This window comes from Spinacia oleracea, chromosome 1, assembly GCF_020520425.1.
Source record: "Spinacia oleracea cultivar Varoflay chromosome 1, BTI_SOV_V1, whole genome shotgun sequence".
Taxonomy (NCBI): Eukaryota; Viridiplantae; Streptophyta; class Magnoliopsida; order Caryophyllales; family Amaranthaceae; genus Spinacia; species Spinacia oleracea.
In genome coordinates this window covers 134,224,372-134,246,396 of record NC_079487.1, presented here as the reverse complement: position 1 = coordinate 134,246,396, position 22,025 = coordinate 134,224,372, and the positions used below count along the sequence as shown (strand labels likewise).

Genomic DNA, 22,025 nt, shown 5'->3' with positions numbered 1-22,025 from the left:
GAAAGTTTGTCAAACTTAATAAAAATTGTCAATTGATACCTAACTTTATAACAATTGTTTTTAATTGTTACGGAGTACCTTAATTCACTCTCCCGCTAATTAGTCAGACATAATAATTAACCCTAAATACTTAAATTATTTTAATCAATTAGTTAATTACTCTTAAACCAAAATGTGCCCAAGTACCATTAACCCACCCACTTTAGGCCCAAAATAAAATCGCAGAATATATAAAACCCTCCACCTACCTCCGTCATCTTCTTCCTGGCGCCATTTCTAGGGTTTATCACGTTAGCTAATTCCGTTTTCCTTAGTTCAGCAAAATCTACCGGAGGTTAAAGAGACGGCGCCATTGCTGTCCGCCTTGACAAAGAAGTTCTCACAACTTTGCTTGGCCCTCGATTTTGTTTAAGAAATCGAGACAGAAACCCTAATTTCCCAGATTTTTGTTCAAAAAAAGTTTGAAACCTTAATTCATCGACAATGGCAGTGAAACCAACCAAAGCTGAGAAGAAGATCGCATACGACCAGAAGCTATGTCAACTCTTGGACGAGTACAGCCAAGTGCTGATTGCATCCGCCGACAATGTGGGTTCGAATCAACTCCAGGGCATCAGGAGTGGTCTAAGAGGCGACTCTGTTGTTTTGATGGGGAAGAATACTATGATGAAGAGGTCTATCCGTCTTCATGCTGAGAAAACTGGAAACGACAACTTGCGCAAGCTTGAGCAGTTGTTGGTGGTATGTTTTTGATATTTTTTCACTTTTTTTTTTTTTTTATGTTGGTTTTGTTTGGAATTGATGGAGTTTAACTGGTATTTTGTTTTGGATGTGTGCAGGGAAATGTGGGGCTGATCTTTACTAAGGGTGATTTGAAGGAAGTCAGGGAGGAGATTGCCAAGTACAAGGTATTGTCTTAAGATGATTTGAAGTGTTTATTTTAATCTAATTATTATTGGAAATTAGGGTTAGAAGTATGGTTTTTGGTGGTGATGGTGATTTTGAGCTGGGTGTTCCTCTGTATAGAATGTAATTCAGCACCATGGGGGGTTGTAGTTTAGCACCTTGGGTGTACTAGATGCTATTTGTGCTGGTATTTGGAGCCCCCTGCAACATTAATATCACAAAGAACTTTAAAAGGTTGCTGAAAAATGAAAAAAGTTAAAGTTCTTAAATTAAGATTTAATTAAGGGTTGGGTTCTTAAAGTTTTTGAATGTGGTTTGTTATGTACTTGTAAATTAAATGCAACATATGAAAAACAGAGACAACTCGAAATTAATAGTACAAAGAAACCATGGAGAGATATATAAAATTTGTTTCTTTAACATCTATCTCAGTCTGGGATTTGGAGTAGAATTTCTTGTGGTGAATTTAAGCTTTATGCTACTGAGTATTAGGATGGTCTGATTTATCTACCTTTGGAATACGAATGATAGTCTTTGGCGATGATCTTTTATGCATTCTTGTTTGGTGGTACAGTATTCTTTTGGTTAGGGTCTGTGGATTTGTTTGTTAGATAATGTGGCTTCCCTTCACTACAACGGTTTTTTGTTTGTTGCCTGATTTTCCTTATTTACTTTAGCTGCTTAAATAATTTTATAATGGCCCTGCTGTACTCTCAATAGGTTTAGCTGGTTAACGGTTATAGTCTAGCATTTATGCAGCATATGTGTATATAAACTAGTTTGAGGCCCGTGCGATGCATGGGTTCTCTTGAAGTGAACTTGGATGCTTGCTACATGGGTAGTGTGAAACTGCAAGAAATATGAAAATCTACTATTTAAACACTTATTTGTTCACCGAAGGGTTTGCAATCTTTTGAAATAATTTGGACACGAATAATAACAGACGATTGCAAATTTACAACTAAGTAGAAAGTATGAAAGAAGGTACACACTATACAGAAATTCTTTTGTTTTTAAACCAATTCTTTGAATTAATAAAGCAAGCTATCAAATTACACTAATAAAGCAACGGAGCACCAAGGAACAAAATCAAGCTTACCATGAACCAAGGTCAATAACTAAACCCTTTATATTTTGACGTTTATGGTGTACTAAACATAGACCCTTAAAAACTAGAGTGCAAGATGGAGTTTATGATTTGTATGGCGCATCTGTTTTCCCATATATGTTGGGCTTCATGTTGTCTGTAACATATAATATTGGATTGGTGTGGCATGCACCTAATTTGCCTACTTTCACTATGATTTATCTTCACGTTAAAATGGTCAGTAGACTCAGTACAGCTTGAAAGGAAAAATGAATTCCAAAAGGCCGAAATTAAGTCTATCAATACATAGTACGGCGAGACTGAGAATCAGAGTGGAAAGCACTGTAAACACAAGTGACAAATGACATCCCTAACTTTCTTTTAAGCTACAATCGTAAGCTTGGAAAGCAGTTTTAAAACCTAGCTCTAATAACTCCAACCTTTGCTAATATGAAGAAATTGATGTTTGAGTGGTATGGGCAAGGCCTCAAAGTTTACCATACGATCTCAAGTATTGTCAAAACGAAGTTCCTAACCACTGTTAGATCACACTAAAGCGTTAAGTCAAGATGAAAATATTGTGGAGCAGACAAAACTCACACATTAGTTATATTCTACGACATAAAAAAGTCATGGCAGCGCATCTGAATGTGATCCAAATAATATATTTAGGTTGGCTGTTGCATTTATAAAACTGTTTTAGCTTAGCTTCAAAATTTTATTCCTCACTCAATGTATGAGTTACGAGTCTCGATAAAGGTCTGTTAAAGCAAAGCAAAGCTCCCTGGACTATACCAAACAACCAAGGAAACACACCGTAACTTTCCGATGTATTATCACTTGTTGACTTGATGGGGGTAGAGGAGTAATAATGTAGTACGACGTATATCACGTTCCTTTAAGTTTTATGTTTCCGAAATCTTATAGATTTGATTCGGGCATCTTTTACATCCATGCATGGTTTGTCCTAATTTATTGTACGATGTGTGCAGGTTGGAGCTCCCGCTCGTGTTGGTTTGGTTGCACCAATCGATGTTGTTGTCCCACCTGGCAACACGGGTCTTGACCCATCCCAGACATCTTTCTTCCAGGTTTGTGCTATTTATCAATCGTCAGTCTCTCTTTCTCGTAAGTGTGGTCTTGTTCTGACTTATGCTTGTCCTTTCAGGTTCTTAATATCCCCACCAAGATTAACAAGGGTACTGTCGAAATTATCACTGCTGTGGAGCTTATCAAGAAGGGAGAGAAGGTGGGTTCTTCTGAGGCAGCTCTACTTGCAAAGCTTGGAATCAGGCCGTTCTCGTACGGTTTGAACATCCAGTCAGTTTATGATGACGGGTCAGTCTTCAGCCCGGAAGTACTTGACCTGACAGAGGATGACCTTCTTTTGAGGTTTGCTACTGGTGTATCAATGGTCACTTCTCTTTCCCTTGCCATCTCGTACCCAACCCTTGCTGCTGCTCCCCACATGTTCATCAATGGGTACAAGAATGTTCTTGCCATTGCCATTGCATGTGATTATGACTTCCCCCAAGCAGAGAAAGTTAAAGAGTACCTCAAGGTTTGTGTTCTGATTATATTTTAGATACTACATTTTGTCCAAACACATTGAAAAATAATCTTCCATTGTAAAGATGGTCGTGGGCCGGCTTGGCTGGGCCCACACTGTATCGGGCCGGGCCGTAAAGTTCAAAACAAAGCCGACCCAGGCCCACGGGTTTTCGTGCTGGCCGGACTTGCCTGTCGTGTCTAAGCCTAATTTTACTGAATTTAGCATGCTATGTCGCACTTTTCCCCAAAAAATGCGGCCCACGCTCTGTGCTGATGCCGGGCCGTGATATTTTGGTGCCCGTGCCGGGTTTGACTTTTTTTGTGCCGGGTTTGGTTTTTTGGGTGCCCCACATCCATCTTTATTAATACATTGTGTGCTCATAAATATGGTGATGCAGGATCCTAGCAAGTTTGCTCTTGCTGCTGCGCCCGCTGCAGGTGGAGCTGCACCCGCTGGTGGTGGTGGTGGTGCTGCTGCTGCGGAAGAAAAGAAGGAAGAGTCTGAGGAGGAATCAGATGGGGATGTCGGTTTCAGTCTCTTTGATGATGAATAGGTTACTTTTATGTTTCAAATCTGCTTGTTGGAGTTTTGTCTCTAAAGATTGTTATGTTTATTTTTTACAGCAACAATTGTTTTAACTGAATTATGTTATTTTTTTTGAGGGAAAGACCGAGCGGCCAAAATTATATTAAATCAAGTTCCACCAAAGTTTGAATACTTTGGAGAAAGGAGTTCATACATACTCTCTCCATATTAGCATTGGTGTCCCATCTAGCTATGGAATGGGCGACCGTATTGCCGACTCGTCTCACATGAGAACAAACAAAATAATTAAACTCCAAGCTGATTCTAGTAATATCATCAAATATTAAGAAAATTGGTGATGCACCTTCTTGCTTTTGTTGTATGGCCTTTACTACCGTCGCTGCATCACATTCCAAAACAACATTTTCAAAGCCTAACCTTCTAGCCATCTCCACTCCATAGCCAGCCATTCAAACACGACATTCTGACTCTCTCATTGTATAAGCAGCAGACCTGGTTATTGGACAGGGTAGTCCAATGGATATAGGGTTAGTGTCAAGTTAATAGGGCTTTTATTGGACAGGGCTTTTATTGGACAAGGCCTTTATTGGACAGGGTTATTATATTATAGGGTCAAACTTATACTATAATTATTTTGAAAATTAAAATAGTAATGATACAAAAAATTACGTGTGTAGTTCGTATTCACTTGTACTTGCACATGGCTCTTTTGTTTATCATTTTTCATTGCTCGTTTATTGACCCGCCCATTAATGACCCGTGACACGCTTTTGACCCGCCCATTATCGACCCGCTAAAAATAACCCTTTCAATTCCCGACCCTGTTTTGACCCGCACCGACCCTGACCCTACCCGCCCGATAACCAGGTCTAATAAGCAGTAGTCCATGGCCAGCTTCACAAATCCCACCCCTATTGATGTTGCATCAAAGCTTGTATCTGGCTCAAATAACGCCTTGTTCCTACAACACTAGGCTGCCCAAGCTAATGAGGAGAAGGTGCGCAAGCTATCTCTATCAATTTCCCAGCCACCCATCTCAATCTATCTGCAAAAGAGCTCGTCGGCGCATCGGCAAGCAAGCTAGAAAACTCACTTTGAGCCCAAAGAACAGTAGCATACTTACAGTCAAATATGGAGTGCAAAATTGATTCCTCCTCGTGGCCACAGATATTGCAGCCCTTTGTGTGTCGTATATGTCGTCTGAATAGGACCTCCGTGACTCCTAAACTCTCCTTGCAGGCACGCCAGATGAAGTGGGATAGCTTTGGTGGTCCTCCCATAGTCCACACCATGTTATTAATTTTTTTTATTTTTTTTTATGGAAAGGTAGCTCGAAATTTTATTAAGTCAAATCAATTTCCGCCAAAGTAGAGATGCTTGGGGGAAAAGTGTTAGGTTATGATACATATGATATTACATAAATCATGCGGAAACAACCATTAACCCAGGAATACATATTATTTACACATAATCATATAGCATAATTTAGATGCATACTCTTTGTTGCGTGCCCTCCCTAGCTGCGCCCGAACCGAACAAGAACAAGTCTTTAGGACTCCAAGTGTCGTCCCTCCGTAGATAGTCCACAGCACGTCCGGATCCGCCTTAAGATTGACCAACTAGAATCGTCCTTAAGGTACTAGAATTTTCGGCACTTTTGAGCAAGATGTGTGGCTGAATTTTTCTCTCAAAAACTCACTTTGAATACTTTGAAAAACTCGTTATAAATTGTGAACCCAGGCCACATATTTATAGGGGTATGGAAAGGGAATTGGAATTCTATTCAGATACAAATTAATTAAACCTAGAATCCTACAAGAACTCTAATTTAATTAATTTATCAAATAGAAATAGGAATTTAATCATTAACCGAACTCTGCACGTTTTAGGAAACGTGCACGAACACAAACACTTACGCACACACACACGGCAGCCACGATGGGCCGCCCATGCGTGCGTGCGAGCAGCAGCCCACGCAGCGAGGCCTGCGCGAGCCACAAGCCCACGCAAGCATCCGCGCGCGCTGCCACGGCCTGCTGGGCCTGGCCTTGCGCTGGGCCTGGCGTGGCTGTTTGTGTGGCGCGCTTGGCTTGCTGGGCGATGGCCTGGCTTCGTGCTGGGCCCTCGTCCGGCAGGCCTCGTCCGATGCTTATTCGTACGATACGCTTCCGATTAAATTTCCGATTCCGGAATTCATTTCCGATACGAACAATATTTAACATTTCCGATTCCGGAATTAATTTCCGTTTCGAACAAATATTTAATATTTCCGTTTCCGGAATTATTTTCCGATTCCGGTAATATTTCCGATTCTGACAATATTTCCGTTTCCGGCAATATTTCCGATTCTGGTAATATTTCCATTTCCGATAATATTTTCCGATACGTACCATGTTTCCGTTTCCGGCAACATCTACGACTTGGATAATATTTATATTTCCGATACGATCCATATTTCCGTTTCCGGTAATATCATCGTTTCCGGAGTATTCATTTCTTGCCTGTGACGATCTCAGCTCCCACTGAAACCAAGATCCGTCGATTCCGAATATCCATAGATAGAGTATTTAATGCCATTAAATACTTGATCCGTTTACGTACTATTTGTGTGACCCTACGGGTTCAGTCAAGAGTAAGCTGTGGATTAATATCATTAATTCCACTTGAACTGAAGCGGCCTCTAGCTAGGCATTCAGCTCACTTGATCTCACTGAATTATTAACTTGTTAATTAATACTGAACCGCATTTATTAGACTTATCATAGAATGCATACTTGGACCAAGGGCATTATTTCCTTCAAAAAGAACCTATACAAATGTACTCAGAGTTACCACCAGTATTCTACCTTGCCACTAGGTGAGCTACGATATTACAAGCCCGTTTAATATGACAAATATTAAAGTATGAAAAGCAAGAGCTATCTAAGATGATATCATCCAATACTAATTGAATAGGCGAGAGACTTTCTTCCATTTTCTTTACAGCACTCACAACATTAAATGCATCTCCTTCCAATATTATATATTGATATTAAATATTCTATATTGGTACTCACTTGGATGGACGTCTCAACGTCTGAAGCTGCTGAAAAATTAGAACCTAGTGTGGAGCCAAAGATCGAGAATGAGGCTCAGAAAATTGCCTTGGAAGCAGATTTTGAGTTTTCGTCTGCTGTTTTAGTTGTGTGTTCTTTTGCATCACTGTTTCTTCATAACTTGTTTCCGACCATGCTCTTGATTATGATTAGTTGTTTTATATTACTACTTCTTCATGTCAACTTTGACCTTGAGTGTTGACCAATTATTTTGGTGGTGAGTTTGAACGCATAATTCTCGTTTTGTATTACTCCGCATAATGTAAAAATCTGTTACTGAGATTGAATTCTAATCTTTTGATTGTCGTGGGAAATTAATGATATTTAATTAGAAGTTAACAAAATTTATTTTCCTTATACTTATTTGGCGCGACCCGACTCTGCACGTAATTGCTTGTCGTGGGCTAGGCCCGTTTAGGTCTTTACATTAGTTCCGTAATCTATGCTAATTCAACAAATGTATTAATTGCTCATCGGAGAAGTCGAGACAATCCAAAAATTCGCTCTACATCAAAATTCACTCGAGACAATCAAAAAAATAAATATAGGTAAAGTTAATCGACAACAATTCGAATTGGCTTTATTCAAATGCTTTCTTACCCAAGCAGGCACACCATCGTTTCACACTTCAACGCGTCTCAGCGCCCCTTGTGTGACCAGCCACGCCATCAACTTGATGGTGTGACGCGCGTAGCTAATATGAAAAAAAGTTATTGACGGGTGTTATTTGACTTTCTATGCTGGTGTTACTTATACATTATATTCGCGGTTACTTTTCTTGTTTTTTTGCAGTTTCTTGAATTTCATGTTAGAGGTTCTTTGTATAGACTGTTATTACTTGATTTTCTATGCTGGTGTTACTTATACATTATATTCGTTTTTACTTTTCTTATTTTATTGCAGTTTCATGTTAGAGGTTCCTTGTATATAGACCAGTGTTACTTGACTTTCTATGATAATGTACTTATACGTTGTATTCGTGTTTCTTATATAGGCTGGTGTTACTTGAATTTTTATGTTGGTGTTACCTTTTAGTTATTGCAGTTTATTCAATTTCATGTTAGAGGTTTATTGTATAACTGAAGTTACTTGACTTTCTATGCTAGTGTTACTTATACATTGTTTTCGCTGTTACTTTTCTTGTTTTATTGCATTTTATCAATTTCATGTTAGAGGTTCTTTGCAGGGGCGGCGGAGGGGCAGTGCCACCGGGGCGACCGCACAGGGCCCCCCAAAAAATGGGGCCCCGGAATCAAATATTCGTATATAGTAATTAGATTTTGCTGATTCTATTAGGAATATGCTTGCTTCGGTGGTTAGGAGCAGTGAATGCTGCACGGAAGATTCGAGTTCGAAACTCCAAGGATATCTTTCTTACAAATGAAAGTTTACAGCTGTACCTGTACAGTACTAATGTTTTAACTTTTACTCCGTATTTTTTTTCATTCACTCCATACCACTGTACTACTGCTTTAACTTCCTTTTTTTGTTTCTTTTCCAAGTTTTCAGTTGACTGTTTTTTTTTGGTAGACTACTTATTCTTTTAACTTTTTCTTTGAGGAAAACTTATTCTTTAAATTTAAATTCTAAAATAATTGTTCTTGGTAAATAATAATACTTGTAACTTTAAAAAAAGCATTTTAAATTTTTATTTTTATTTTTATTTCCATATTAAAATAGGTAAAGCTATACTTTTACGTTAGATTATGGAATATGGAGTTTATTTTATTATATTTTACTATACACTTTGAATATTTAATTATTCAAGTAAATATTTTTTACTTATATATACCGTCAATATATATTTTTAATTATTTAACGAGGGCCCCGATTTTGTAAAATCGCACAGGGCCCCTCATTGCTTTGCCACGCCCCTGGTTCTTTGTTATGAGGATGTTACTTTATTTCATGTTACTTTATGGTCACATATAACACTTGAGGTTCAACCTTTCACCCCTTAGTTGTTCATTATGGGTAACATCTTTTGTTGCTCATTAATCATTGTCAATTACTCTCTCCGGTTTTTTTTGTTACGTATTCTTTTTAGGGTGTTTCACAAGTTCGTTATATGGGATAAGCTTTCATTTTGTAAACTTATCATAATGTTATTTTTTGTGTCAGGTTTAATTTTAATTGATCCAATTTTTTCAACTCATTCAATTCTTTACAATTTCCTAAATATGTTAAGTTAGCAATCTGTGTGCTTTTCCATTATTGGTTCATTTTGGTAAATAAAACAATCTTATTGGTTGTTGTAATGATTAGTGGATTGAGGTTTTTCTTGGGTTTATTTTTTAATATAAAAAGAAGAATCTTTATTATACGTTAATAAACGTGCAAAAATCCAAACGTAACAAACAAAAAAGAAACAGAGGGAGTACTATCTTTTTTTTTGGTTCTACTACGAGGAGTTCCCACCGCCTTCGGCGAGTGGACTAATTTCCCGCGGGAGTTTGCATGGGTACCTCTATGGGCAGCATCTGAGGGAGTACTATCTACCTTAATTAGGGGTGTTCATCAGTCCAAACCCGGACCAGACCGGACCGACCCGGACCAGACCGAAGACCGAATTTTGATAATTCAAGACCCGAAGACCGGACCGATTATGCTTGGACCGAACCCGAACTGGACCGAAAAAATCGGTCCAAAACCCGGACCGGACCGATTTGGACCGGTTGTAGACCTATTTCTATATATTTTTTATTTTTTCTAAAAATTATGGTAAAATATATATATATATATATATATATATATATATATATATATATATATATATATATATATATATATATATATATATATATATATATATATATATATATATATATATATATATATATATATATATAATTGTTTATGGCCTTTTTTGGAAGCTTAAATAAAATATATCATAATATATTTGAGTTTGGATCGATTATAATTGGTTTATTGTGTGGGTTTAAAGGACTAAATTAGGGCTTGTTCTTAATTAGGGGAATTCGATTATAGTTTGAGTTTTAATCAATTACAATTGGTTTCGAATTGCTAACGTTGTTATTGTGCCTTGAATTATGCTTTGGTTATAGCATTACAATAAAAGTAAATATCTTGTATTCGAAACTCATACCTCACGACCAAACACTAAAACCTTGTATTTATATTATGTTTATAAAATCTTATATTTATATTACCCCTTGTAAACACCTACTGTATATTTCCTCCGTCCTTATTTACAAGACATAATTGGGTTTTTGACACTATTCATCCAAGCTCATTTGACTATATTGTCGTGTGAAATCTTATTAGATTCGCGTCAATAAATATTTTTTAAATATCAACTTTTTATAATTTTTTTCAATCGTGCGTTGACAAACGTGCCTAAATAATTGTGTCATTTAAAAAAGAACAGAGAAGTATATTTTATCTCTAATACATGGATTGTGATATGTTTGTTAACATAGTACTATATGAATATGGATATGGATTGTAATTTGTTTGTTTGTATATATTTTTATCTCTAATATATGGATATGGATATGAATTGTGATATGTTTGTTTGATTTAATTGGGCAGTTGCAATATAGTTACATTGATGAAATAATTTATCAAACAAACAAACAATTGATCACCATGTCTAAAAGTCACATGTTGCGAGGATGGGGACACTATCACGCAATCGGAGGGGGACAAAATCAAAATCAAGCAATTGGTTACCCATCCAAATGGTATTGGAATTACAACAACAACAACAACAACAACGATGAAGAACATCTTTATTGCGGACTTAACATTTGGTATTGGATTTCTGCGATAATTGGTATATTGCTTCTATTATATGTGGTCGTGTCTATATTGATAGACAACTTGGTTTTTCCTCATGCCCCAGAGCTAGAGTTTCAGGTCGACTCTCTTGAGATGAATTCCATGATAATAAGTAGTAATAATGGTAGCGTAGCAGCCGATTTGGATGTTACCCTTACATTGAAGAACAACAAAGAAAACTTCAAATATTTCAACTTAATAAAAATGTCAATACAATATCATGATAAGTTATTGTCGTCAACAATACTAGAACCTTTTCATCAAGATGAGGGGAAACGCCAATTGGAATCTCAAATGAAGATCAAACTTGAAAACAACAACAAGACTGTAGAATCAATTTCTCGAGATTTATGGGGCAAAAATGTTTTACACTTGTCTTTAAAGGCTCACTGTCTTTATAAGTTTATACGTGATAGTTTTAATTTTCAATGCACCGTCAAATTTACGTGCAATCACATCAACGTTACATTCTTGCCTGCAAATAATTTCACGTCTGGGAGTATGATTGGCGGTACACTCCCTTGCAAAACCCATGATGTTTGTTCCGGTGTTGTAAAGATGGAAACAATGGGCTTCGAATGAAGGCCCTTTTGTATGTGTTGAAGATCTTGCTTGTTTGAATGAGTAGAGTCCGAATTCACCTGCACAAGAGCAAAGTCACTAGCCTCGGGGGTGTTTCCGAGGAAAGCCCCTCCGATGCCTAAGTAAGAACGATGCTCGGATTCTAGAGAGAAGTTCTCTAGAAGAGTAGTCTTAAGGCGATAAATTGGACGTACCTTGAGGTGTGAGCCTTGGCGGCCTATTTATAGTGTTTGCATAATAAATGCCCATAGGTCATTTATTGCTATTGGGCCTTGGGCCTTAATGGATGGCTGAATAGCCATTGGTAGGTTTGATGCTGTTGTTTAGAGCCATTGGGCTTTGGACTTAGTGGCCCAATTGAGAGTCAATTGGGAGCCCAAACAACATGCCCCCCAGACCCGGTCCATTTAGAATTAAATGGGTGGGTTTCCAGCTGTCAGAAGTCCGAAAGTTCCCTCTCTTTTTTGAAAAGGGATGATTTGCATTGATGACAAGTGTTGGGAGTTGTATTGTGTTGTGGAGATCGTGGGTTGAGGAAGTTGGTGCGCCCCTTTTCTTTTCTATAAATACGGGGTGCTTTGCTCTTTTCGAACTTTTTACTCCTTCTTTCAAACCCATTCTCTCTCTAAATTCCGGCGATCGCAGTGCAATTTGTTTCTTCAGATCTACGAAATTCGGCCAACTTTAGACTTCGGGAACTTGTGTTGTTCGTTTTATCGGCGAATTCCGCTTCGGAAAAAGGTAATTTGTTTCTGAATTCTCCTTTTTTTCTTCGTTTTTCCTTCTACCCCTCAATCTCAACCCTAGACCGAGAATTCGCGGCCATGGCAAAGAATAGGGGCAAGAGCAAGTTCGTCGTTGGTTCCTCTAGTGAGAGGGAGAACGTGCCTTCGGGAAGGTTACCGAAAACTTCGAGGGGTCGGCCTTCGGAGAGGCCGGTGGAGAGGCGTTCGACTGGTTGGGATGCTTCAAAAGATGATGTTGTTGGCGGGTCTAGCGTGTCTGAACGCGCAACTTCTGGTAAGAAAGCTGGTTCTTCGGGTGTGCGCCGCTCTTACCCTGAGTTTCCAGTTCATTGGACTGAAGCTGATCCGCAGGGCAAGTATGCCCCGATTCTGCATGAGACCACTAAGATCGATGGTCCCTTGGAAAAATCGGTCAGTGGTGACTGGTTGGTGGAGGCGAAGCTGGGGAACTACCATCGGAGAGCCGAAGAGTTATACGGAATCCAGCACGCCTTGGGGTACTGGTGCGAGCTTCCCGACCAGGAGCGTCCTCGGGTGACTCATCCGCCGAGGGGGTTCATCTCTGTGTATACTCATCATTTGGAGAACGGTCTCCGCTTTCCTTTGGATCCCTTCGTTTCCGAGCTCCTGGTGTCGTACAACATCAGTTTGGCCCAGCTTACCCCCAAATCTATGAGGCACATCATCGGATTTAGATGGGTGTGCGATTTTATTAACTTTCCATGCTCTGTTGCCGTGTTTCGGGATCTGCACGATCTGTCTTTCAACCATGCTTCCAAGGGAGATGGGTATGGTTGGTGGACCATCATCAACAAAAGATCCCGAAGGAAGGGGGAGCCGAACTACATTACGGCCTACCCTTACCTCAGCTCTGATCATAATTGGAAGACGGAGTGGTTGTTTGTTCGTGTGCCGACAGATCCGAAGCATCCACATTTTTACCGCCCTCCGAAGTGGTTTGTGACTCCTGATCCTGATATGCGAAGCGTGGCTGCTCCGGATCGGAACCATCACCACTACGTGGATCTCCTCCAGTGGTTTTTGGCTCGGGAGGACAACTACAAACTGCCGTCCAACTGGCTCCCGAACCTCAACTATATCTTGCGGGAGGACATTCTTGCTGTTGCCGGTCTCAGTAGGATTTTTGACAGGGGTAGGTGTCTTTCGGCTGGGACCGTGCTTTAGTAAGTTTGTCCTCCTCCTTTTTGTCTCGTTTTATTGACTTTGTTTTGTGCTTTGTTTCTGCAGAGTACGGCTTTAGCTGCGTTGATCCTGTGGTCTTGGGCATTTCTTTGGATCTGAAGACCATTCACGACTCGGCCCCTGATTACAAGTTCGGGAAGGAGAATCCTCGTAATCCTCGCTTGAAGGATTACGTGCTGTCTCCGTCGGGTGTCGCTCGGATATCTGAAGTTCGAGCTGATCCGTGGGATTCTGCCTCTTCTCCCGAAGCTGTTCCAGTGAAAGTCGTGCTCCCTGATTTGAGGACAACCTCGGATCCGGTGAGTGTTTCTATATCTCGAAGTCTTTTGTTTGTCTTTCTTTCTGGTTGGCCGTCGGCTAACGTCTTGGTCCTGGACCATCTTTTTAGGGTCCTGGGACTGACGCTGTGCCGCGTGCCGTTCCTTCGGTTTCATCTCCGGCTCGGATAGATATCTCTTTATCTAGGAACCGGGTACTTCGCGATTTTTCTTTATTCCTTCCTTTGTCTTCTTTTACATTTATTGACCTTTGGTCTCCTCTGTTTAGGATCAGCGCAAAAGGAAGGGCAGCACTCTTTTGAGGCCTTCTGCGCATCCGAAGAAAGCGAAAGCTTCTCAGTCTTCGGAGAAGGTATTTGTTCTGACTTGGAGCCTTTTGTGGTCCGTTCTCTCTTTTTCTGAAACTGACCTTTGAGCGTTTGCCCTGTAGGAAGAGGTTTCGGAAGTCATGCCTCCTCCCAAAAATCTCCTTCACTTCATGCCCTTGCCAGGGCAGAAGTTGAAGAGTGTGGTGGTTGCGGAACCGCCGCCCGTGGACCAACCGTTGGCTGAGGAAGATACCATCCCCTCTCCGCTGAAGCCGTCTGCTGCTTTAGGGATCGAGATCCAGGATATAACCAAGGTGATGGAGGCAATTGAAGCCGACCTTGTTCCTGGCTCGGATGTCCCTACTGTGGCCGAGCAGAAGGAAGAATCTGCTGACGTTTCTCTCGAAAGGGAGAGAAGTCCAGATAAGGAGATGGTGGATCTCACCGAAGCTCACATAGAGGTTCCCGAAGCTGAGAAGGAGGTCCCTTCTGCTGAGGAGGAGCAACCCGAGCAGGGTCTGACGAGGAAGAGGCGCCACTCGACCTTGGGCTCTACTTCGACCTCGGCCCTGGATAGACTGATCCACGCTGACCCTTGCTCGGATGTTCCGCTGAAACGGATCCCCGAGGAGGTAAGGGAGGCGATGGCTCGCTATGCTAGAGCTCCGGTTTTGGGGGAGAACCCCATGGCTCACGTGGGATCTTTGGTGGGTCCCGAAGCTGCACGGGAGAATCTTCTTCGGGCCAACCCGCAGTGGAGGGTTCCTGGAGCTGAGGAGAGGAACCCAGCTATGATGGCTCAATATTATCTGAATGAGGTAAGTGTTGGAAATTTTGTTTTGAGTTCCGTTTTTGGTTTGTTGTTTTCTTCTTTCCTCATCTTTTCTCGTCTTTTCTTCTTTCCCAGGCTGTTTTCTGGTCCTCGTTCGCTTCCGAGTGTAGCTCGGTTGAGGAGAGGCAATTGAGGAGGTATCAGGAGGCTTATGCTCGTGATATCCCTGTCTTGGACCAGAAGGCTGGGCAGCTCATGGCCGAGATGGTGGACCTCAAGCTACTGTACCTTCAGTACAGTCGTGAGGCTAGGGAATCGGCTGAGCAGATCGGGGCCGAAGTTGGGAAGCTTACTTTCCGAGTCGAGGAGGATGCTGAAAAGATAGCTTCCTTCGACAAGGAGAGGAAAGAAATGGCCGCCAAGTTTGCGAGCGAACTTGAAGAAAAAGACAGTCTTCTCAAGGAGATGACTTCTAAATTTGAGGCGGCCATTAAGCAGAGCCAGGAAGCGGAGGCGAGGCTTCAGCAGTTTGTCAAGCATCGGGAGATTGTTCAGAACCAAGCTGACAAGGTGCCCGTTCTCCAGCTGAAGATCCGAGAGAAGGATGCTGCCATTCGGAAATTGGAGCAAGAGAGAGTTGACCTCTACACTGCTGATCAGTGTAGGGAGCAATACTGGAATGGCATCCTGGGCGCTCGGCGGATGTTCGCGAAGCATATGCCTCATTTCCCTTGGAATGAGAAGGTTCCGCTCTGGATGAGGGCCCAGGATCACTTGGTGGAGTGCCAGGCCGATCGAGACGAAGCTGAAGCTGAACGCCAAGCTGCTCTTGCAGAGGCTCGGGCCCAGAAGGCGACTTCCGAAGGTGATACTACTGCTGGGGGTTCTTCGAAGGATGCTCCCCTGGGGGATGCTCCTGAGACTCCCAAGAGTTAGGGATTCGGGCAGTCGTCTTCTTCAGAGTCGGTCGGTTCCAGTTGAGGACTTCCGAACATGTGCTTGCCTTTCCCCCTTTTGCCTCGGCGCTGCGTTGTACTCATTTCTTTTTGTTTTCTTTAGTACTTCGGTAGGCCGGTATTGTCTGTTGATGGCTGCCGATTTTAACTGTTTCATTTTGTTTTCAATTTTTGAGGCTTTCAATGTATTTGTACTCCCCCCAAATATTGAATAAAAAATGAATGTTTGTTACTTGGCTGCTTCTTTTCAACTTGTACTTTCGCAATTTTAGGTCTTTAAATCCGTAGATTTCTCGAGCTCCTCTTTCTGTAGACTTGCTAAAAACCTTTTGATCTTGCGAGCTCTTTAAATCCGTAGATCTGTTAAGAGACTTTTAAACTTTGCGAGTTCTTCAAATCCGTAGATCTGCTAAGAGACTCTTTGATTTTGTGAGTTCTTCAAATCCGTGGATCTGCTAAGAGACTCTTTAGTTTTGCGAGTTCTTCAAATCCGTAGATCTGCTAAGAGACTCTTTAGTTTTGCGAGTTCTTCAAATCCGTAGATCTGCTAAGAGACTCTTTAGTTTTGCGAGTTCTTCAAATCCGTAGATCTGCTAAGAGACTCTTTAGTTTTGCGAGTTCTTCAAATCCGTAGATCTGCTAAGAGACTCTTTAGTTTCCAGACTCTTCAAATCCGTCGATCTGCTCAGAGGTTTGGATTGTTCTTCCGATCTCTTGTGGTTCGGAAACCTGGGCAAGAGATCGCTAGTCTGCCTCTTAGTTATGCCTTCGGCGATCCGTGGATCTGAGCCGGAGTTTTATAACTTGATTCGAGCGACTGTTTGTTGCGAACAAATTTTATTAGGGTACCGCGAATCCGAGGATTCTGGACGATTCCCTGAAGTGTATGATTTGGTCATTTCTTGCATTTTATCAAGGAATGGGCAAAGTCAATCCTGTTTTTAGTCTCGGATTGATCAGATCCGAGGCTGCATGTATATATAAAGGGACAATGAATATAGAGATAAGTTTAATGAAACTCATGGTGCCAATGGCTTTCCTCTTCTCATTAAACAACTTACTTGGTTTACAGACAGAGATCATACAAAATATTTCTTGAGAACATCGGTATTCCAATGGTTCTTCAAAATTGTTCCATCTAACTGTTTCAGCATAAACGTGCCTGGCCTTTTTTCGGAATGGATGATGTATGGTCCTTCCCAAGTGGCTGAGAGTTTGCCATGGATCCGTCCTTTCTGAACCGAGGCGGCGTTTCTGAGTACTAGATCACCGACTTTTAGGGGTCTGGCGTTGACTCTTCGGTTGTAATGCTTGTTGACCCTCTGCAAATAGGCTGCGTTGAGTGTCCTTGCATCGTTCCGAGCTTCGTCCAGTAGATCGAGAGCTTCGGATAGAAGTTGGTTGTTGCTCTCTCCTTGGAGCCCATCATACCTGTTGTATGCCTGGATCCTCAGGCTTTCTGTTCCGATTTCCACAGGGATTACAGCTTCGGATCCGTATACAAGGTGGAACGGTGTTTGCCCGGTAGCTTCTTTCTCAGTGGTCCGAAGGGACCATAGCGTTCCGGGTAGCTCTTCTAACCATTTGTTTTTGTCATCCTCGACTCTTTTCTTGAGTGCATTGAGGATGAGTTTGTTAGCAGCTTCGGCTTGCCCGTTGCTTTGTGGGTGACAGACTGCTGAGTACGCTAGGTGTATGCCGAACTGTTTGCACCACTTTTGCAACGGGGTGTTGTCGAACTGTTTCCCGTGGTCGAAGACCATCAGTCTTGGTATGCCGAACCTTGTGATGATGTTCTGCCATATGAACTTGCGGACCTGAGGTTCGGTGATGGAGGAGACAGCTTCGGCTTCGATCCATTTGCTAAAATAGTCGACTCCTACAATCAACCACTTCTTCTGGTTCGTCGCTGAGGGGAAGGGACCAATGATGTCTAACCCCCACTGTGCGAATGGTAAGGGATACAGTGTTGATTGTAGGGTTTGAGCTGGTTGATGGATGGCTAGTGCGAACTTTTGGCATTTCTCGCATTTCCTTGCCATCTGCTTTGCCTCGGAAACCATAGTGGGCCACCAGTACCCAGCCCGAAGGGCTTTATGTGCCAATGTCCTGCCTCCGATGTGGTTTCCGCATATCCCGAGGTGGATTTCCCTTAGGATGTAGTCAGCGTCTGTTGGACCCACACATTTTAGCAGCGGAGCAGAGAATGATTTCCTCATGAGCTCTCCTTCGGCGCTGATGATGAACCACTTGTTGAATCTTTTCAGTTTTCTTGCCTGCGGCTTATCCTCGGGAAGTTCTCCCCTTTCTTTGTATGCAACTACTGCGTCCATCCAGCTGGGTTCGGCACGTAAGCTGCATACTGTGGTGGGTGGCAAGTCAATGCTTCTCTCTTGGTGAACCTCCACGTGGACCGACCTGTTTAGGTTGATGAGTGTTGAGCTTGCGAGTTTTGACAGTGCGTCTGCTTGCGTGTTTTGTCCTCGGGGAATGAGAATGACTTCAAAAGATCTTAACTTTGACGTTAAGGATTTAATTTTTGCTAAGTAAGCTGTCATGCTGGGCCATTTGGCCTCATACTCCCCTCGGATCGGGTTGGCTACAAGCTGGGAATCAGTTTTGAGGCAAACATGCTCGGCCTCCAGGGATAAACAAAGCTCTATCCCTGCTATTGCGGCCTCATATTCGGCCTCGTTGTTAGTTGCTTTGAAGCCGAACTTCAATGCATACTCTATGCTTTTCCCCGTCGGGGGGATTAGTACAACTCCTGCTCCTGAGCCGTTTATTGTGGAAGATCCGTCAGTGAAGACCTCCCAAGTGCTTTTCGTATCATCCAGCATTTCCTGGTATGAGCACTCGGCCAAGAAGTCTGCCAATGCTTGTGCTTTGATTGCTGTCCTCGGCTGATACTTGATGCCGAACTCTGATAGTTCGAGGGCCCAGGCAGCCAATCTTCCTGACCTCTCTATTTTGTCGAGTACTTTTTCGAGCGGTTGGTCAGTTAGCACTGTGATCTGGTGGGAGTCGAAGTATGGCCTCAGTTTTCGTGCAGCTACCACTACTGCGTATGCGACTTTCTCGATGAGTGGGTACCGGGTTTCGGCCCCTGTGAGTGTTCGGCTGGTGAAGTAGATTGGCTGTTGCTTCTTTTCTTCTTCCCGAAGAAGCACTGCGCTGACGGTTCCAGGGCTAACTGCGACATATAGGTACAGGGTTTCCCCCTCCTTTGGTCTGGCCAGTGTCGGCAGTTGAGCTAGGTGGGCTCTGAGTTGCTGAAAAGCTTCTTTTTGCTCCTGTTCCCATATCAGTTCGGGATCCACTTTCCTCGGGACCCCCTTTTTCTTGACTGGTTCTGCTTCTCCTCCGGGGAGGTTCTTTGGTTTCAGTGCTTTGAAGAAGGGGGCTCCCTTGTCCGAGGCTTTTGATATGAACCTTGTTAGTGCGGCTAACCTGCCGGTTAGTCTCTGCACATCTCTCTTGGTCTTCGGCTCGGGTAAATCCAATGCCGCTTGGACTTTGTCTGGGTTCGCATCAATTCCTCTTTCGCTCACCATGAATCCGAGGAATTTCCCTGACTTCACCCCGAAGACGCATTTTTTTGGGTTCAGCTTCATGCTGTATTTCCTCAGATTTCCGAAGGTCTCTGCCAAGTCTTTGACGTGGTCTTCCTCCTTGATGCTTTTTACGATGGAGTCATCCACATAGACCTCCACATTCCTTCCTTTCTGGTCGGCGAAGACGTGATCAACTAGCCTCTGGTAGGTGGCTCCGGCATTTTTCAAGCCGAAAGGCATCATTTTGTAGTTGAACACTCCTGCGCTTGTGATGAACGCTGTCTTTGCTCTGTCATCGGGGTGCATGAATACTTGGTGGTAGCCTGAAAAGGCATCCATGAAGCTGAGCAGTGCATGGCCGCTGGTGGAGTCAACCAATTGATCTATCCTTGGCAGGGGATAGCAGTCTTTGGGGCAGGCTCGGTTCAGGTCTGTGAAATCCACGCACATTCGCCAGGAGCCGTTCGCTTTTTTGACCATCACCACGTTGGCCAGCCATTTCGGATACATGCAGGGTTCAATGAATCCGGCCTCTTGCAACTTTTTCACCTCCTCGGCGATGACTTTGTTTTTCTCCGAGGAGTAGTTCCTCTTTTTTTGCTTGACTGGCCGAGCTTCAGCGTTGACGTCCAGCTTGTGACAAATCAGCTTCGGATTTATCCCTGGCATATCTGCTGCTGACCATGCAAAGATGTCTTTATGATCCCTGAGTAATCGGATCAAATCGATTCGGAGCCCCGAGCTTAGGCCCTTGCCTATTCGGACGCTCCTGTCTGAATCCTCTTCGAGGAAGATATCCTCCATTTCTTGATCTGGTTCGGGAGATAGGGTTTCGGGGCGGGCATCAACTTCTGCGGGAGACAAGCTGCTCGTGCTTGCTCTTCTCCTTTTTGCCTCGCTTTCCTCTCCCGTAGCTCCTTTTTCTTCCTCGGGGTCGTCCCCTAGTTTGGGCTTTCGGACAGCAGTGTGGCAGGTTCTTCTCGCCACTTCTTGATCACCTCTGATTCGTTCGGCGAATCCTGCATCCGAGACGTATATCATCAGCTGGTGGTATGTGGAGGGGACTGCTTGCATCTTGTGAATCATGGTTCTCCCCATGATTACGTTGTATACGGAGTCGCAGTCCATCACTAAAAATTCGTCCCGAAGGGTTTTTGCTGCCTGGCCTTCACCCACTGTGACTGGCAGGGTGATCTTTCCTCGAGGGATAGCTGCGGATCCGTTGAATCCGATCAGAGGATAACTGACTTTCGTCAGTGCTTCCTCTGGCTCTTCGAGGATCAGCTGCTCGAAGCAGTTTCTGAAGATGATATTGACGGCACTTCCTCCGTCGACTAACACTCGATGTACGTTGTGGTTATTGAGGTCCATGGAAATGACCAGAGGATCGTCATGTTTGTACTGGACTCCGAAGCAATCATCAGCAGTGAAGGTCATGTTCGGGGGGTGTGGCTGGTTGTCTCCCACCGCGCTGAGGTTGACCCGATGGGAGAGGGCTCTTAGGTGCTTTTTGCTGGCCTGGCCAGACTTCTGTCCCCCGAACACCACTAGGATGTCATTCTTCTTGTGCCCTGTTGCTTCGTAGACCCTTTTCTGGGGTTGCTCGTGTTGTTTGCCGGTTGCGGCCTTTTCTTTTTCCTCCCTTCGGTCTAACAAGTACTGTTTCAGGTAGCCTCGGCGAACGAGGTCCTCAATGTTGTCTTTCAGCGAGTTGCATTCTTCGGTGTGGTGACCGAAGTCATCATGAAACTCGCACCATTTGTTCTTGTTTCTCCGAGCTGGGTTGGACTTGAGCTTCCCAGGTAGTTTCCACTTTTCGTCATTTCTGTTGAGGATAAATATCTCTTTTCGGGGCAGAGCTAGTGGAGTGTAGTTGGTGTACTTGGGTTGAAGTTCACCCCTTCTCCCGTCTTTCTTCGGGCTCATCTCTCTAGCTCCTACTTTCTCTTTCCCCTTCCATGAGCTGCCCTCGGGCTTGCTCTGGGTATTCTTTGTGTCTCTCGGATCCGACGATCCTTTCAATCTTGCGGCGGCCTTGTTGAACTCTTCGGTTCTGATGAACGCATCAGCCATTTGGAGCACGTCAGCTATTCTGGAGGGGTTCTTCATTGAGAGTTCGTCACGGAACTTCCCTTCCTGGAGCGCGTGCTTCAAGGCGAAGATGGCCACGTCTGGCTGCAAGTTTGGTATGTTTGTTGATTCCTTCATGAATCTGGCCATGAATTCTCTCAGACTTTCGTCTCTTTCTTGTTGGATTGAGGTCAGTTCTGCTGTGGTTCGCTCGGGGCGATTGTTGCTCACGAACTGTGTGCAGAATCTCTTTTTCAGCTTTTTCCAGCTCTTGATCGATCCCTTCGGCAGCGATCTAAACCACTCTCCCGCCACTCCGGTTAGCGTGGTTGGGAAATATTTACACCAACATGCTTCGGAGTAGGGACTCAAGAACATTTGCTGCTCGTAGGAGATGACATGATCCCTCGGATCTGTGATTCCGCTGTAGGTCAGGTGCGCTGGCAGTCTTACCTTCGGTATTTCTTCCATGATCAGCTCGTCCGAGAAAGGGGATGACGTGGGAGTCATGATTCTTTTCCCGAGTCTAGCCCTGATGCCTTCGTTTGCCGGGGTTCTGTGATTAGAAC

The 22,025-nt window shown here is 43.2% G+C and overlaps 1 protein-coding gene across 1 annotated transcript; it reads left to right on the top strand.

The window, feature by feature from the left end:
- The first annotated feature begins 204 nt into the window (after positions 1-204).
- On the top strand, positions 205-4,285 carry LOC110793696 (60S acidic ribosomal protein P0). The gene is made up of 5 exons (XM_021998600.2): positions 205-741; positions 840-908; positions 2,986-3,084; positions 3,162-3,554; positions 3,943-4,285. The coding sequence occupies exons 1-5, from the start codon at positions 484-486 to the stop codon at positions 4,096-4,098; spliced, it is 975 nt and encodes a 324-aa protein (XP_021854292.2). The 5' UTR covers positions 205-483; the 3' UTR covers positions 4,099-4,285.
- Positions 4,286-22,025: the final 17,740 nt, after the last annotated feature.

Bases quoted from the DNA above. Each gene is read 5' to 3' on its own strand.
- LOC110793696 (XM_021998600.2), top strand. From the start codon at position 484: ATGGCAGTGAAACCAACCAAAGCTGAGAAGAAGATCGCATACGACCAG. The intron at 742-839 runs GTATGTTTTTGA...GGATGTGTGCAG, and splicing joins AGCTTGAGCAGTTGTTGGTG to GGAAATGTGGGGCTGATCTT. The intron at 909-2,985 runs GTATTGTCTTAA...CGATGTGTGCAG, and splicing joins AGGAGATTGCCAAGTACAAG to GTTGGAGCTCCCGCTCGTGT.